General features: G+C 51.1%; 6 protein-coding genes across 6 annotated transcripts; 3 read left to right on the forward strand and 3 right to left on the reverse strand.

Annotated features, from left to right (window-relative positions):
- Nucleotides 1–299: 299 nt before the first annotated feature.
- On the reverse strand, nucleotides 300–1,116 carry HO133_004031 (uncharacterized protein; the record flags this gene model as incomplete). The annotated part of the gene is made up of 4 exons (XM_037294950.1): nucleotides 300–550; nucleotides 688–860; nucleotides 970–982; nucleotides 1,071–1,116. 4 exons carry the CDS (start codon nucleotides 1,114–1,116, stop codon nucleotides 300–302), a joined length of 483 nt encoding a protein of 160 aa, XP_037148997.1.
- Nucleotides 1,117–1,987: 871 nt separating this feature from the next.
- On the forward strand, nucleotides 1,988–2,738 carry HO133_004032 (uncharacterized protein; the record flags this gene model as incomplete). The annotated part of the gene is made up of 3 exons (XM_037294951.1): nucleotides 1,988–2,141; nucleotides 2,195–2,426; nucleotides 2,519–2,738. The coding sequence occupies 3 exons, from the start codon at nucleotides 1,988–1,990 to the stop codon at nucleotides 2,736–2,738; spliced, it is 606 nt and encodes a 201-aa protein (XP_037148998.1).
- A 786-nt stretch (nucleotides 2,739–3,524) lies between these two features.
- On the forward strand, nucleotides 3,525–4,502 carry HO133_004033 (uncharacterized protein; the record flags this gene model as incomplete). The annotated part of the gene is made up of 4 exons (XM_037294952.1): nucleotides 3,525–3,651; nucleotides 3,709–3,870; nucleotides 3,970–4,214; nucleotides 4,308–4,502. The coding sequence occupies 4 exons, from the start codon at nucleotides 3,525–3,527 to the stop codon at nucleotides 4,500–4,502; spliced, it is 729 nt and encodes a 242-aa protein (XP_037148999.1).
- Nucleotides 4,503–7,339: 2,837 nt separating this feature from the next.
- On the forward strand, nucleotides 7,340–10,264 carry HO133_004034 (uncharacterized protein; the record flags this gene model as incomplete). Its single annotated transcript, XM_037294953.1, has 3 exons — nucleotides 7,340–7,866; nucleotides 7,932–8,262; nucleotides 8,327–10,264. The coding sequence occupies 3 exons, from the start codon at nucleotides 7,340–7,342 to the stop codon at nucleotides 10,262–10,264; spliced, it is 2,796 nt and encodes a 931-aa protein (XP_037149000.1).
- Nucleotides 10,265–11,261: 997 nt separating this feature from the next.
- On the reverse strand, nucleotides 11,262–11,751 carry HO133_004035 (uncharacterized protein; the record flags this gene model as incomplete). Its single annotated transcript, XM_037294954.1, has 2 exons — nucleotides 11,262–11,358; nucleotides 11,537–11,751. The coding sequence occupies 2 exons, from the start codon at nucleotides 11,749–11,751 to the stop codon at nucleotides 11,262–11,264; spliced, it is 312 nt and encodes a 103-aa protein (XP_037149001.1).
- A 987-nt stretch (nucleotides 11,752–12,738) lies between these two features.
- HO133_004036 (uncharacterized protein) lies at nucleotides 12,739–15,160 on the reverse strand (the record flags this gene model as incomplete). Its single annotated transcript, XM_037294955.1, has 5 exons — nucleotides 12,739–12,756; nucleotides 12,831–14,367; nucleotides 14,417–14,846; nucleotides 14,901–14,941; nucleotides 15,003–15,160. The coding sequence occupies 5 exons, from the start codon at nucleotides 15,158–15,160 to the stop codon at nucleotides 12,739–12,741; spliced, it is 2,184 nt and encodes a 727-aa protein (XP_037149002.1).
- Between the last annotated feature and the right edge of the window lie 665 nt (nucleotides 15,161–15,825).

Consider the following 15,825-nt stretch of genomic DNA (forward strand, 5'->3'; position numbering starts at 1 on the left):
GTGTTTCAGGAGGCATTTGCCGCTAGGCAAGGATTGTTCGTATTTCGAGCAGGTGCTTCTGTGCTAGAACGTCATGATATTGACGGCCAATGACCAAGGAACCGTCTGTTCACAAAGACAAGGTACCAGCTCTAGCTCATGAAAGTATGGCAAAATGCTGCACATGAGGCGGAGATCGATTCCTTCTGTACTCCGGGCTATCCTGTAGTTGACCAGCTTTGTTTTGCTTATCCTGATCTTCGTCCACATTTCTGGATCTAACCTTCTCCCACATCCTCGCGTGTCCTTCCGAGGCCCGCTCATTCGACTTTGCTCTCGAAGTTCTCTCCCTCTACCAGTTCTGGTATATCATCGTCGTCTTCATCCTCCGCCTTTCCACCCTCCCCTCCATCCTTCTTCTGTAAGCTCTGGTAGCTCTCGGCTAATTTGCGCAAAGATGCAAGGCTGTCTGGGCCAAGCTGGTTCAGGATACCGGGGACAAGCTCGGTGAGTTCTTTGTCCTCGCCGGCGCCGTAGATGGCAAAGGTGTTCGAAGGGACGGATGCATGGACTATTCGAAGAATTCTTAGTCAATGTATGTATAGGGAAGCAGCTGTGACGGGAGGATACAGGAGGAAGGAAGTGACAATGGAAGGGGGGGAAAACGGATGTAGAATCTTTGGGAGTGGAATTGGAATTGGAATGTACCTTTAGGCGCAGCAAAGTGGATCACATTTCCGTCTTCTTTGAACATGTTGACCTCTTCAATGGCTTGAATAGGCTGGACGTTGAGCTTTTTCAGGGACGTTTGTAGCTTTTTGTCGTCTGTGCCGGATGACTTGTGGACTTTCTTCACTTTCCTCCGGGGCGTACCCTTGCCTCTGCAGGCGGAGATGTAATGTTAGCTATGTCCAAGAAGAGAAAGCCGAGCTTATAGTCGGATGAACTTCCGTCCATCGGGCAGCCTGGAGACGCAGGAATAATGCTTACCCTAAAGCCCATGCTTGTCAGCGATGGTTCAATTTCAATGCAGGGTTGGGAAGCTATGGAAGCTGAGGGTGTAGAGCAGGGTTGGAAGTATCAATGCTCACCAATTCGCACAGACTGTTGCATCTTTGCCAGCTTAGCTTGATCCATATTTGTAGTTTTGGAGAAGTGCGGCTTGAAGAAAACGGTCTCCGCGTGCTGCTTGGTGGCCAAATTCTAGATGGCCAGAAGCTCGCTAAGAATCTTGGTAAACGTCGTAAATGTCTGAGAGATCAGTATCATGAAGTGGGTCAGGAAAGCTTGACTAATATTCTGCGCTTGTGAGATCGATGATTGGTCGAAGGTGAACACAAAAGTGTGATGCCAAGCCAAGACAACTCGGAAGCGAGGAGGTTGCGTCCAATTCAAAAAAAGGTGCATTCCTATAATGATCCTTCATCTCTTCTTTATACAAGCATGGATGTTATTACGACTACGACTACGACTATATACCATTGATATAGAACACTGGATCGGCTGGAATGATTTATATAGGAATATTCCCCCTGCTGTGCTCAAATTTTGAAGCTTTACCCCCCTACGAATGCCACCTTATCTGGCAGATTGACAGCTCGCCTGGTATTCGTCTACCTTACCACCACCTCAAGGCAACTGCTTTTACATACCTCAAATTTATTGATATCAAGTTATTCGTCGTGGGAGAGTAGAGAGGCAGCTCTTTGCACTGCCATGTGACGCAATGTTATCCACTTCATGAGAGTCCTAGGGGAACCAACTCAGTTGGCTCTCGCGGACGTGCTCGAAAACCATACTCAAGTCACTTCAGTCAAGCCTTTGTCACATAGGTCCCCTAAAGTCTGGCTGGCTTCTCTCCGTATGTACTTAATAAAATTACATCACACTCGTGGGAGCCGTGCCGTTCCTTTCTTGCTTATATCCCCGCCCAAAGTAGAAGAAACAGCTCTGTCCTTATGTGATTGATAGCATTCTTTGACGTCCCGTGTGTACTTTGTTCAGTACCATGGCCCCCAAGCCATATCGCGTTCACGTACACCAGCATGCCGGTTCTACAGCTCAAGAAATACAAGACAAACCGGAATGGAGCAATGCTCACCAACACCGCATAGGCTACTGCAACAGGCATGACCGGAGGCCTGGGCTTACCCATACGGGCGGTATGGAATCTTGCGCAACTACAAGCTCCCACTGTCCGCTAAACCAGCCACAGATGAGGAAGAGGAAGACTTCGAGGAGCAGGCCGAAGACGATCGACAGGAGCTCAGAAGGAAAGTCCAGAACGGTGACCTTGTATACTTCAAAGATATCGTAAAGCGGGAAGAGGTACATCTGTTTGCGTCCGATAAAGCCATACTCACAACACAAAAAGTCATCAACGAGGTCCGTGTAGGATTTCATCTTGGACGGCCACGAGATCATCCAACAGGATGGAGTTACGTAATGTAAGTGCGTTTGGAACTAGCTCCTTGCCCTTGATGGTTACCAAATTTGAACTTCACAAGCTATGTTTCAACCAATGTTTCGGAAGCAAAAGGCTCTTTCTGCTCTCCGTACTCGATGAGTGGAAGCATGACTCTAAAGTTGAGGCGAATGCAAAACATAACGACGCATACGCCACGGACGAGACAGACCAAGATGGCGAAAAGCCCCAGGCAAACGGCCATACGAAGGAATCGAACACGAAATATCAGAAGCTGCGCGGGAAGTACTCCCCTCAAGAAATAGCCTTACTATGCAGCTTGCAGCACGAATAGACCTGCAAAAGAAATATCCAACAGAACGATGGATGGGAATAACCTCCAGCAGCCAAAACCACCAGTCTTATAGAGAAATCGACGAAGCTGATCACTTTACCCCTCACGACTGGATTCCTCGAGCCTCTAATTTGATCAGGTCGACAAGGAAGCACCCTCTCAGCAAGCTTGCTCCAGTCCTAAAGCTCGTTATTTGGAAGGGAATTCCGAGCCATTTCGGTTCCGTGACTCCATTTGCCGAGTACAAAGAGTAATTGCTGACCGAAAGACATCATCAGTTGGGGAGCCAAGTCTCAAGTCACTGTACGATGCAGGATGAATCACAGCCAAAGAATTTCATCACGTCCGCAACCATGGGTACTACACCTGGGTCTGCATATCAAATCTAGTCACTGATGAACATTCGAATTGATAGGGTTGTCCCTCAACTCCTATGGGAGATCCATGCGCTCGATATTGAAGGAGGCAAACTCAAGCTATCTATGGACTTGGAGAATAACTTCGAACATATTAGCATTCCAGTGGTTCTTGCCTGCGATGGTAATTGACGAAAGGAATTCAACATGATCAAACATGTGAGCCGGGGATTGGAGACTAGGGGTGGATGAAACCGTCGACCGAGCTACTGTGCTAAACAGTCTGCAAATCCACCACAAAAGCAATTTACGAGGGAAGAGATGGAAAAAGCATATTAACGAGAAGGACTGCTGAATAGTTATTGATGAAAAAGTAGGTAGACTTTAAGTAACAAGAATTAAGTTGTTAATTAGGTACGTGTATGACGCGATGAGAGAACTGAACTGGCATCCGGACGTCCAAGCAGCAAAACTTGGCCACGCAGGGCGAGTGCACCAGGATGCTAGTGATGAGTTTGCCTCGATTCATCATGGTTATGCCTTCCAGAAGTTGAACGGTACGCGTCCAAATCCTCCTAAGTGCAACGGATATTACAGGGCCTGACAATCTCCAGAATGCATCCTGGGCACTGTTACCGAGAAGGCGGCCGCTTTCATGAAGAAAAACGCCGAAATCAAAGCCAAAGACCTTGCGCAATCTTCCAACGGGGATGATGGGTTGGCGCTTCAGAAACACAGCTGGGTTCCTGTCCACCTGAAAGATAGGAAACGGCCCAGTAAGACACAAGATGCTATACCTTCTCTGTTCCGCAGGACCAAAATGCACTGGGCTCGGGGGCTTGTCAGCATATCCAGCTGGTAATTCCACTCCAAAGATCACATGTGCGTCCGTGCTTATATCCCCACTAGATCCATGCTGGAGAGCGAAGAAGACCGGACACTTCAGCTCGTCGTGAAGACATACTTCCCCAACGACGACCAACCGGGTGGCGCCATGTCAAATGTCCTTGACTGCATACCTCTCAATGAAGAGATTGAGGCCCGTGGCCAAACAGGTGAGATCGAATATCGCGGGAACGGTCTACGCATCATCGAGGGCCAGAAAATGCGTTTCAGTCGGGTGCATTGGTCCTAGGCGGGTCAGGACTAAAGCCCGGGTACCAGTTGATTGCACGAATTCTTGGGACCGAGGGCGACAATCGACGATACCGAGATAGCCGTCATCGATGCGAATATGTCTGAAGCCGATATCCTCTTGAAGGACGAGTTGCACGATTTCAAGGAAAACCATGAAGGACAATTCACGATTGACCATGTGTTCAGTCATCCTAGTGAAGACAAGAACGGTACCAAAGAGCATGTCAACGCTGAGATTAATCCGGAAAACTTGATTCTCTCCAGACGGTAGTAGTGTGGCACTCCGTTGTGGGCCCCCAGCTATAATCCAGAAGGCTGCCCTGCCAGTACTGCGGGATTGTAGTTATGAGGAGAAGAATTTGTTTGGATTTTAGAGGAGGGCAGCAGTCTCGTTATGATTGCTCCAACATGTTAGGTTCATGGAGTAGGGACCTAGCAACCATCGGCAACCACGGGGTTGGACGAGGAGCTGAGCCTGGTCTTATCTCCTGCTAGCAATTGATGAGATGCGTTCGGTGAGTTAGATAGTTTAGCTTGCAATAACAGAAATAGGGTTTCATCTGGCCTTGTTGCAGCTTTGTTATCTGCATACCCAGAGCCTATGGACGTCAAATTTAGGGGCGATAGGGCCGCTCGGGTGCCTATCCGCTTGGTGCTTGCTATTACTGTGTCTGTGTCTGCCCTGGAACGTACACCTCCCGCTATCAACCATTCGCTGGAGCACGAGATCTTATCTTTTCCCATGGCGTGCTCCAAATCTTCTTTTATAAAAAGGCAGACATGCCCCCTTGTTCCTTTCATACTTCTTTTTCGTTGGGCTTGCGCAGCTATTCCAGAATTTGTTAATCGAATGCCAATGCAGTTTACCGTCTGACACCTGATTATTGCCTGATCTGGGTTCCCACTTCACACTGGGGCATCAACATACTCCCGTTCTGGCCTCTCGGAAGCTGTGTATCCTCCAAATCGAAATGCACCGACTGGCGCAAGCATAGGGAGTGCAGGGACAGCTAGGGCCATCGTCAAGCAATGGTCCTTTGCTTCGGCCCAGACCCTGTTGCCAGGGTCTTTGGTCCCTAAGGATTCCTTGAATTAATAGTCTACGTCCTTCTCAGGCGACACGGGTCGCGTCACATCTGGGCAGTGATTGGCTGGAAGTCAGCTACAATCATCAAAGCTCGAATGCGACAGTGATACAGCCACTTTGCAGTCGTCAACGCCCCTGAGCAGGGACAGTTCCTGAGTTGTCCTCACCTTGACCGGCTGTTGGCTCAATTGTGAAAAAGCACCGGATCGACGTTACTGTTAGGGACGGACTGGACTGGACTGGACTGGACTGGACGGGAAGGCTCACTCGCACTCACTATTCTTGTTATTCCCTGGGACAATACAATCTCGGCTTGTTTCATTTTGGTTTTCTTCGATCCTAGGTTTCTGGTCCTACGAGTAAACGTTGGCGAACGCCAACATTGGCTGAAAAATGCCACCAGGCTAGAATGGCCCTACCGATGCTTAGCGGCGTGGGGGTTTGCACTTGACATTTCTAATTTCGCAATAACAACCCTGACTCTGCAACAGAATCAGAGCGACGGCAGCGCATCGACTCTCTCGAAGCGAAGGCAAGGGCTTGACTTGGTGAACAACAGAGAACCCATTGGACAGATTCAAGTGGCCGTGGCTGACAGCCGCTGTCATTCGGTCTTTCTTCCCTTTCTTTTTTTCTTCCTTCGCTCCCACGCCAATAGGTATTCGGGCCGGCAAAAGAGTGCATAAGCCCTCGCTTGGGTTTCCGCAGACCGAAGGAACGGTTCGAGATCGTCCAATGAGGACGTGCTGATTCCATGCATAAGATCGTTTGCGTATGAGTACCTATGGACAACATCAGCATCACATATGAGATGACCCGCCATCCTCAATCACCCATGAGACGTGTGTGCGAGGCCTCAGCGGCGTTGAGGCACCGGGGACCTCTACACGATTGAATGGCCATTTGTGACTCTTGACCATGGCGTGCTGCCGTAGCTCTCTGTGATGTTGACTCTAGATAATTGTGTCTGAGACTCGGAAGGTTGAAAGCGGCGCAAAGCGGGATAGTGTCAGTATTTTCGCCACACAGTCTTCAACTTCAGCACCGAGTGTGACATCAGAGTACGCGAGCCGTTTGGCTGCGAAACTCAGGCGAGGTCGATGTTGAGTTTGTTCCTCTCAGTCTGTTGTTACCTTGTACGTCTACTGCATTTTGAAGAAGCACAGCTGTAATTTGGAATCACTTCGCTGAATTCCCCAAGCTACAGCAGACCCGTTGATTTTTGACTTTTCATTTGATTGTTTTTCGGGCATTCTCCGTGTCCGCTCGTGATACCTACTTGTCTTCACCAAATTCCTACCTACCTAGACACTGTTGGGGGAAATCACATGTTGAAGTGTGCGAAATTATCGTCGAGGTAAAAGTCAAACTCGGCGCGGTTTGACGGCTGGTCTTCGCGCACACAGCAACACAGCAACACAGCAACACATCTAACCCAAATTTCCCCCGCGCAAATCTGCTCCTCCAGGAGGTGTCAAGTTTGGTAAGAGGCTTACTCCCTCCAAAGTCTCCAAGCTTTGATATTGCAATCCTGCGACATAGGATTTCAGGGTTCTGATGAGACGCATTACCCTAACCCCCCACATTAAAATGTACCTTCCGAGCCTACCACCCCAAGGCTTGCATAAAGCACTAGGTACACTACACTAGTAGAACGGGGGGGAGGAAAGATTACCTACCTACATTACTTGACTCTGCCCGCAAAATGCTGGGAAGAAAAAAGAGTCGAGGCCGCTAGGGCCAACTAGCTACGCATTCACGCATTTCGTGCTCTAGCTCTAAATTACCCCGAACCAATTTAGTAGCCCCGCTGAAATCCAACCCTGAGCCCGCGTCTGGCCAACCATCATGACCCATTTCTACCCAGTTCTTGCAGAGACCCTAAAGACCCTAAAAGACCTTACCCCAAAACACACATCATCGCTCTCCTCCTCGATGCATCGTATGCAGGTGGAGAAACGTCAGTCTCTCTTGCACTTTCATTCACACCATCATTGACCCAGAAAACTCCCTCTATCTTTATGCCTCGGACTACCCAGGCCAGCGATGCGTCGAAGCAATACTTGATGAACCGGTCGGGAGACTTGGCTCGTGGGGGACCCGCACATGCAGCCACCCACTCCACCGAGGACATCGACATCGACGATGTTACAAACTTCCCCACAAATGCCCTCTCGTCCTCCGCCCTCTCGACCCCGCAGTCATCCCGAGTATCCAGACCGGCGCAAGCACAATCATCGCACATCCGACATACACCAGTCCCCCCTCCCTACCGTCACGTTCGAGACAAACTGGACATCTCCCCTGAAAACAAGCAGACTCGCAAAGACCTTCTCCGTGAGAGCTTCTTTTCGGATTGGAAGGACGACGCCTCCAGCGCTGATCTGGGCGACCCCGATGAAATGCAGAAAAAGGACCCGCTCGGAACGCAAATATGGAAGCTGTATAGCAAGACCAAGTCCCAATTGCCGAATCAAGAGCGAATGGAGAATCTGACCTGGAGAATGATGGCCATGAACTTGAAGCGCAAAGAACGAGAGCAGGCACGGTACGTGCGAAACCACACGAGCGCACCTTTGCGCAGAAGTTCGTGACTTACAAGCGCATTCGCAGAGCAAGCCAACAACCCACCAGCGCCCCTTCGGGAATTGCAAAGCTTCGAGAGTCTGTAGACCTTTCAGACACTCCGGATCCGGATGCCATGAACATCGACGACTTCATATTTCCTACGTCAATCGCATCTCCTGCTGGCATATCTCCTTCCTCCCCCCCACCCCCCTCAAACACCAATGCTTCAGCGATACCGATCAAGACGAGGAAGGACGTACAGCATCAAGTACATCCAGAACTCCCTCCATCAGCACCTACTCAAGACCGAATAAGAGATCGTGAGTTCGATTACGTACAACGGCGGGTGAGGAAGACGAGCATCGATGAGACAAAGGTGCGCCCTCTGAACTGTGGCGAATCACCCTCGGGCTCAAAGGTGCTGACTATGTGGAATACAGTCTCGAAAGCGGCCTGCCGAGTTTTCTCCCCAAGTGAATCCCACCAATGGTATTATGATACCCAACGACCCAGACGGGGATGCCGGACTGGGTGATTACTCTCTAGAACATACAGCACCACAGCCCTTTCCTATGCATGCCAACACCTACCCTCACGTTCCATTCAACCTCGACACTTTCAATATTAATGACGACCCTATACTCCATTCCGCCGGCCCATTCCAACAGAATTTCACATTCTCGCCAGCTGCATCTCCAATCAATAACCATGGTCCGTTCTCAACATACAAGAGTACCCCAATAGGTTCCTCTATCAACTCTGCAGAGTATTACTCGCCGCCCGGGTCCGCCCATCCCTCAGCAACATCTACCCCGCAACCGCTGTATGACAACGAGCATCTGTATTTCGGTCGTCAAAACGCCGATGCGCGGCATCAACGACCCATGCAGAACTACTCTAGTAGTCGGCCTTCCAACCTGTCTACCTCAATGCAGCCTCAATACCTATACAATCCCACCAACGAGGCTATGTTCAACGGCGTCACAAGTGGTGCTCCTGCATCAGCTGCGAACTTTACCGCTCCTGCTTTCTCCATGCAGCATGTCAACCCTTCTCAAGTCCTTCACCCCGAGTATTCCAACTCGCAACCGCATGGTATGAATATGCCACGTAACGAGAACATGTTCTCTTTTGGTGAAGATTCGGACAACGAAGACGACGAAGGAGGCAATTTCCCCGAAGGGTCTATGATGATGCAGACAGATTTCTCGACCATGGATGATCCTTCTCTTGATCTTCGTAGCAATGGACTTCCATGGGATGCCAACTTAGGTGGGCAGCTCAACACAATGGCGGCGAGGTATCCAGGCGGCCCTCCCAAAAAGCAGGTGACAATAGGGGGCACAGAGACGGTGACATCACCACAAGACTGGGCGCAAGGTGGTCATATTAGTCGGGCACATGGATCTTCCACCTCGGTCAGTGACATTCGCAACCGAAGCAACGATCCCAGAAGACAGAAGATCCCGCGGACGACCTCGACCCCTAACGCTGTCCATCTCGCTCAGCAGGCGGCTATGCACACTCGACCTCAGTCTTCGCCCAGTTCTCCCCCAGAGTCTGGTTTCAGCAGCGTAGCTCCGTCCCGTCCAAGCAGTCCAGGTGGATCCAAAGCTGGAGAAAACAACGGGGTACCTACGACCTGCACCAACTGTTTTACCCAAACCACTCCCTTGTGGCGCCGGAATCCTGAAGGTCATCCCCTATGCAATGCTTGTGGTCTGTTCCTTAAACTTCACGGCGTAGTTCGCCCTCTTTCCCTGAAGACAGATGTCATCAAGAAGCGAAATCGTGGTAGCGGCAATCAGCTTCCAATTGGCAACTCATCCACTCGTTCGTCCAAGAAAGCATCTCGCAAGAACTCGATCCACCAAACTCCTGCGACGACGCCTACTTCTGGCAAGGTGCAAGGCCAGACTGACTCGGCCTCTCCACCTTCAGCCTATGGATCTACAAATTCAGGATCAACTGCCGGCAGCACCCCAACGAGCTATGGGCCTGGACCATCCGCAGGCATGGGTAGCCTTCCTCCTATTGCTGCCGCTCCACCGAAGCCCGCACCCCCGACTGCAACAATTGCTGCCGGCAGACCGAGCTCGACTGTTGTGCCAAAACGCCAGAGGAGGCATTCCAAGCAAGGGGTCGGCAGAGGCGGTGGTGGCCAAGAGGCTGAGATGGCTGATGCGGACGATACCAGTGGGAAGGCGACAGCTGCTTCATCAAAGAAGAAAGATAATGGGCCCCATCAAATGGCTGCTGCGGGTATGGCCGGGATTCCTGGCACAGGGATGATGGGTACAGGCGGACAGCCGGGCATCATGACCGGCGGCCCATCTGCCGGGACTCAGGAGTGGGAGTGGTTGACGATGAGCCTATGAGGCCCTAGCCCAGAAACCTCTCAGTCGCCTGCTCCGGACACTGCACGAGTGATCCTTTGGCCTGCGTTTTCGAAACCTTGGTGCTATCTCGCAATTCAAGATCATCAACTCAACCATCAGACATGCTCGGCAACGACTCGATACAAATCCATCAAAGTTCACGTATATACCTTTTACAAGCGAATGCGCTTTATCCGGACATACACATGGTCCGTCCCTACACAACACATACTACCCTCGCTCGGGTGACTACACCGACTTGAGCGGGACTACCTGGCTGGAGGGGCTTCTATGGTGATATATCGCTGCTCTGTTCCTTTTCGTCCTTTGGACGCAATTTCGTTACTGCTTGCTTGCTTTCTTGTTTACTTACGATATTTGCTTTGAATTGATATCACCGCGTCTGACGAACCTTGGCAGAGGTGTCAGAAGTGCGCTTGGGATTTGGGTCTCACTGGATTTGGATTTGATTCACTTCGGTCCTAGATGGGCTGGAGCATAGTAGGGGGTTTATCGGCCCGGGGGATGGAAGGCAACGACGATCTGATCGTGATGATGGGATGGATGGGTTCAGGCTGTAATTAGACAAAGGCATGCGATCGATGGAGGCGTTTTGGGGTTTAGGCGAGGCAAGACGAAACAGTCCTCAGATTCCCAGGCGTTTCGCATATATTCATGACGATAAGACTCTCCTAGAGCGAGTAGGGAAGTTTAGACACCGGCTGACGCACTGGATTCTCCTGAATTCTCTGAAGTCTGAGGACATACATTTCTTGTTTTTGTCTCGTGCTTCAGCCTCTCACCAGACTTACTACCGCAGCTTTGGTTGGGCCACAGCAGCTGGGGTACTGCTGTCCTTCGCCTCTCTCCAAGCATTCCTTTGGAACCCAGCAGTCCTCAGGCGCACTCATGTTCGCTCGGGATCCATCCTCACTCGCCTTGCCCTCGACATTGCTCTAATCGCATTCGGTAATACCAGGCTTGTGTGCTTCCTACCTCACTTCTGCTTGGCCTTTTCCTTCTCTCCAGCACCAGCACCAGCACCAGCAGCATTTGCTGCTTCCTCGCCTAAGATCTTTGACGCGGCCATGAATCTGAACGTAGAGACAAAGTGTTAGCCAGGTGCTCAACCAGCGTCCATGGAAATGCGAAGACAGTGTCACATAGCCACGCCTTTATATTCCCTCCCTCACGCGTTCCACTGACTGCACCCTCTTCGACTCCTACCGTCTCCCATAGACACAAGCAACGGACGGAAAACGGCTCACTCACCCACCACCCCACCATCCCCCCAAGCCCCGCACATACTCCGCCTGCACAGCTGTCATACCGACCAGATTCTCCATATCAGCTAGATGCGCATTCAATTGCGCCAATTGCGCGTGTAGATGGCTGTACTGTCGGTTGCGGTTGATTGTTGAAGCGGAGGCGGAAGTGGAAGGATGGGAAAGAGACGACGTGGAGGGCCGGTGGGATGAGGCGGACATTGTGAAGGGCTACTGGGTAGTTGACAACTGGGGATGGGGAGCTTGGTAGGAAATGATCGTTTGTGTATAGCCAAGAACGACAGTGCTTACCACCTGAGGCTGACTTAGCGCTAATGGATACCGTGGGTTGAGCTTTAGGACGCGCCTAAGGGTCACGTGAGGGCATACACATCTTGATCCACTAGGCTCGTGGCTCAAGGCTCAAGGAGTGAAGCCCCAACCAAGCGTGTGGATTTGGTGGATCGAACAAGCGCCAAAGGCCGAGGCTTACGAGGTACATTTACAGTCGTAAGGGAATCAAGTGATCGAAGGGCAAAGAAATTCTTTCTCCTCTGCTCTTCCAAGCCAGTTTTGCTAATGCACGAGGAGCAGCAACAGCTGCCAGAAGATCACTCTATGCCCACTTTTCCGCCCTTCATGCTGGCTTCCAGATGCAAACCCAGAATTGCTGCTTGGTGTCATGGGAGAGCAGCACAAAAAGAAAACAAGAAAACGCTCCAACGCTGACTCCAATGCAGTATTATGTTAGGTAGTCTCACAATATTAAGGAGGTCACATTCGCGTGCATATATACGACCGAATGAAAGTGGACCATGCAGATGATGATCGATCCGAGCAGGACCTCTCTCAGCCTTCTCTCGCCGATTAATTTATTTCTGTCTTGCTTAATGCTTGGTCGTCTATTGTTGGTGAATCAAAAGGATGTAAGGCCGTGGACTGTATGCAATGCTATTGGGTGTAGGCGTTTTCGAAACCGAGGTGAAGTGGAAGGCTTCAGAGGTGAGGGCGAATCACGAGAAAAGGACGCTCCTGGGAAGACGGATGGACTTTTGCGGTACCGAGATGACGTCTTCGGTGTGGGATGGGCAACTACCCTCTCATTGGACCCCTACGGGGTGTCCTTGAAGACGGGCAGCCTGTCGAGGTGCGAGGCTACTCTGACTGCTGTGAGCCGAGGGATCGGATTCGATGTGCGCACTGGCACCACTATCGCCACTCCCCGCGCTGGCGCTCGCACTACCGGTCAGACTACGTACGTTTTTTTGAATAGGGCCTTTGTGTGGGTATTGGTTGCTCACCCCAGCGCGTTGCTCGACTTGTTGCGGTGCCACAGCATTCCCTTGCCCGGGAGGATATCTAGGCACAGGTTGACGCATCATGCCAGGAGGCGAAGGCCCCCCATTAGGATGCATCGAACCTGGTGCCATATATCCATCTTCTGGCGGGGACCGTCTTCCCATATTCCTCCCATTCAACGCATTTCCAGGAGAATGGCTTGTCCGCCGAGGCATTCCTGGGCTCGGGCTTGGATAAGCGCCATTCATGCCAGCATTATTGCCTGCCCCTTGTAACTCGTTCAAACGAGCAGCTGTTAGAGAGTTTGTCCTCGATTCCTCCCCCATTGTTTTCCGGTCGACGTTGGCATATCGATTTGAAGAGTAGCCCATCAATGGATTGTCTAAAGGATTGTCGTGCATCGTTGGCATGCTCGCCATCAGCTGCGCCGAAGCGCGATTTCTATTCATCCCTGGCCTAGGTCCGAAGCTGTGACTTTGGCGCATGCCAGCATTTCGTCCCATGGACCCTTCAGGGTTTTGGCGGATTTGACTAAGACTCGGCGCCTTCCGCGTCCTGCGAGAAGTGACACTCATCATGTCCACATTATCAGGATCAATATTGGGCGGCGGCGCACGCATCGCCATCGGGTCGAAGAAATCGTCATCGTCATCATCATCGTCATCGAAGCCGCCTCTATGAGAAGGTGGTGGCCTCCTGGATCCTTTACGTATGCTGTATTCTTGCTCCCTCAGTTGCAACTCTCTTTGCCGTAGGTTGAGCTCTCGCTCCCGTATTGCCAGTTCCGAAGAACTTGATGTGCCATTGCTCATATCACCGACATAACCAGGAGCCACGCCTCCTTCCGGTATATCGTCATATAGAACTAAATGACTGAATTCTCCCAAGTCATCGCCTTCGAAAGATGGTCGCCGAGACAACTGATTGGGTGGCGGTCCTCGAGGGTTGTAGCCGTTGGACTGACGTGACGGGTATCCATTCATCATGGGCGGTCCCGGTCCTCGCCTCATCGCAGGTCCCATTGAAGGTGTTCTTCCTCCACGCATGCCGTTGCCATTCGTAGGACCACTCATGGGACCACTCATGTTGCCGTTCATCGGCGGTCGAGGAGGAGCAGAGGATAGTCGAGGAGGCGGAGCAGCACCGGGGGGTGGATTTGCTGACGGCGGCGGGACAGCGGGCCGTTGCTGATTGACGATGTTACAGTGGTGTAGTAGCGCATATAAAGTCTCAATGCGTGGTACTCGGACGCCCGTCTCTTGAGCAAGCTTGATAGGGGATCCAAGATAGGTCTCCACTTCCATAGGCCTCTTCGCCATGAAGTCTTGATACATGATGCTGTTGGTGTCTGAGGGCTCTGACATTCTCCGCATTGTGATCTCCCGGAAGTCGGCGTCGAACTGACAGCCCTGAGATGTTGCGATCTGCAGAAGCTCATCTATCACATCTGCTACCATTGGCCGAACGCCAACCTTTTCTAGCAGCTCTGCATGGGAGGGGACTTCGAAAAGAACACTGGGCGGGTGGAACGCAATTGGCCTGGAGCGTGTTAGTTAGAATCGATGTGAATCTGTCTTCATAGACCCACCCTATCATACGCTCGTACTGCTGTTGTCTGATGTTTTGAGAGACCTTGCAGTCGACCTGGCCGGTGCTCAAAGTCATAGCTAAAGCTTCAGCCATATCGTTTTGAATGGCGGCTGGTATGGCGTCGTTCTTATTCGCCGGGCCAACCCATACATCCGTGGCCCCAATATGCTCAAACTCGCTTGCTCCAAGCTGTGTGATTTCAGCTCCTGATACCAATGACAGCACCACGTTCGTGGGAAATCTCTGTTCCAGATGGGACTCGACTCCTAGGGTGTTCGTAGTATTGACGAGGATGCAGGTGTGCTGAGGAGTAACGACAGACTCGATGACCGCAGCGAGATCGTAGACATCGGGTAGCGCTTTGACACAAAGGAGAACATAATCGAAGGCTGCTTTCTTGCCCGCTGCATCTTCCGGACTTCTGACGACTTTGACCGGTCAGCTTGACAGGGAGATAACAGGATTGGTGAGTTATGACCTACCATGGCGTGGTTTGAATCTTTCATTGCCAAAGAGCTTAGATCTGTAAGAAATCCGATTTAGGCTTGACCATTCATCGTGTATAGGACGAGAGCTCTGCTTACTTGAAGGATATTCCGTATTGGGCGACGGCTTCGTATCCAGATTTCCAGACCAACGTCACATCGCAAGCATTGGTAGCTTGGAGCCTCCATGAGAGGAACGCCGAGATCTGGTTTCCCCCTACGGACAGGATTCGGAGTCGAGGAGGACTTGGTGCCATTGTGGACCCGAGTATGAGCGAGAAAGAGCAGTGATGGATTCGTTGAAGTTATTCAAACGAGCTCGATTCCAAGTGTGGCCTTTACCCAACTTGTCCCAACTCTTACGTCTGAGCGGCCAACATTTAAGCTGAGATTGCGCCCGAAACACAGCGGCTGAGATGGCGGTTTCGAGTAAAGTCACGGGCTAAGTAACGAGCGTGATGCTTCTATGATGTGTCGAATGGACGTGGACTGAATATGATGGCAAAGAGTGGATGTTGACTGGGCCGGACTGCGAGGTAAAACAGTGGAAATCGAAATTTAGTAGCAACGGTCTGGTTTTTCGCACCAAGCGAAAATTTAAAGTTGAGTGTTAGTAAGATGTTGGCCTTACAACGGGTTTACAAAGAAAAAGCGAGTGGATTGCGAGTGAAGAGTTGTCGCCGTGGTTGAATCAGAGAATGGAAAATTTAAATGTAAAATATCAATGTAAACGTCTGGTAGCTAACTACTAGGAATTAAAGCGAGCTGGCACCACCAGTATTATTATCGACGCGCGGGCTCGTTATCAAGAGGAAGTCGGCGGATGCTAGCTTTTAGTACATCCGGTGGGAAAAATAATCGCAACACCCTCCACGGTTCCACCCTCCACCCTCCACCTCATAAGCTGCTCGGCTAGCTCTGA

Source organism: Letharia lupina (assembly GCF_014066315.1).
Source record: "Letharia lupina isolate WasteWater1 chromosome Unknown contig_19, whole genome shotgun sequence".
Lineage (NCBI taxonomy): Eukaryota > Fungi > Ascomycota > Lecanoromycetes > Lecanorales > Parmeliaceae > Letharia > Letharia lupina.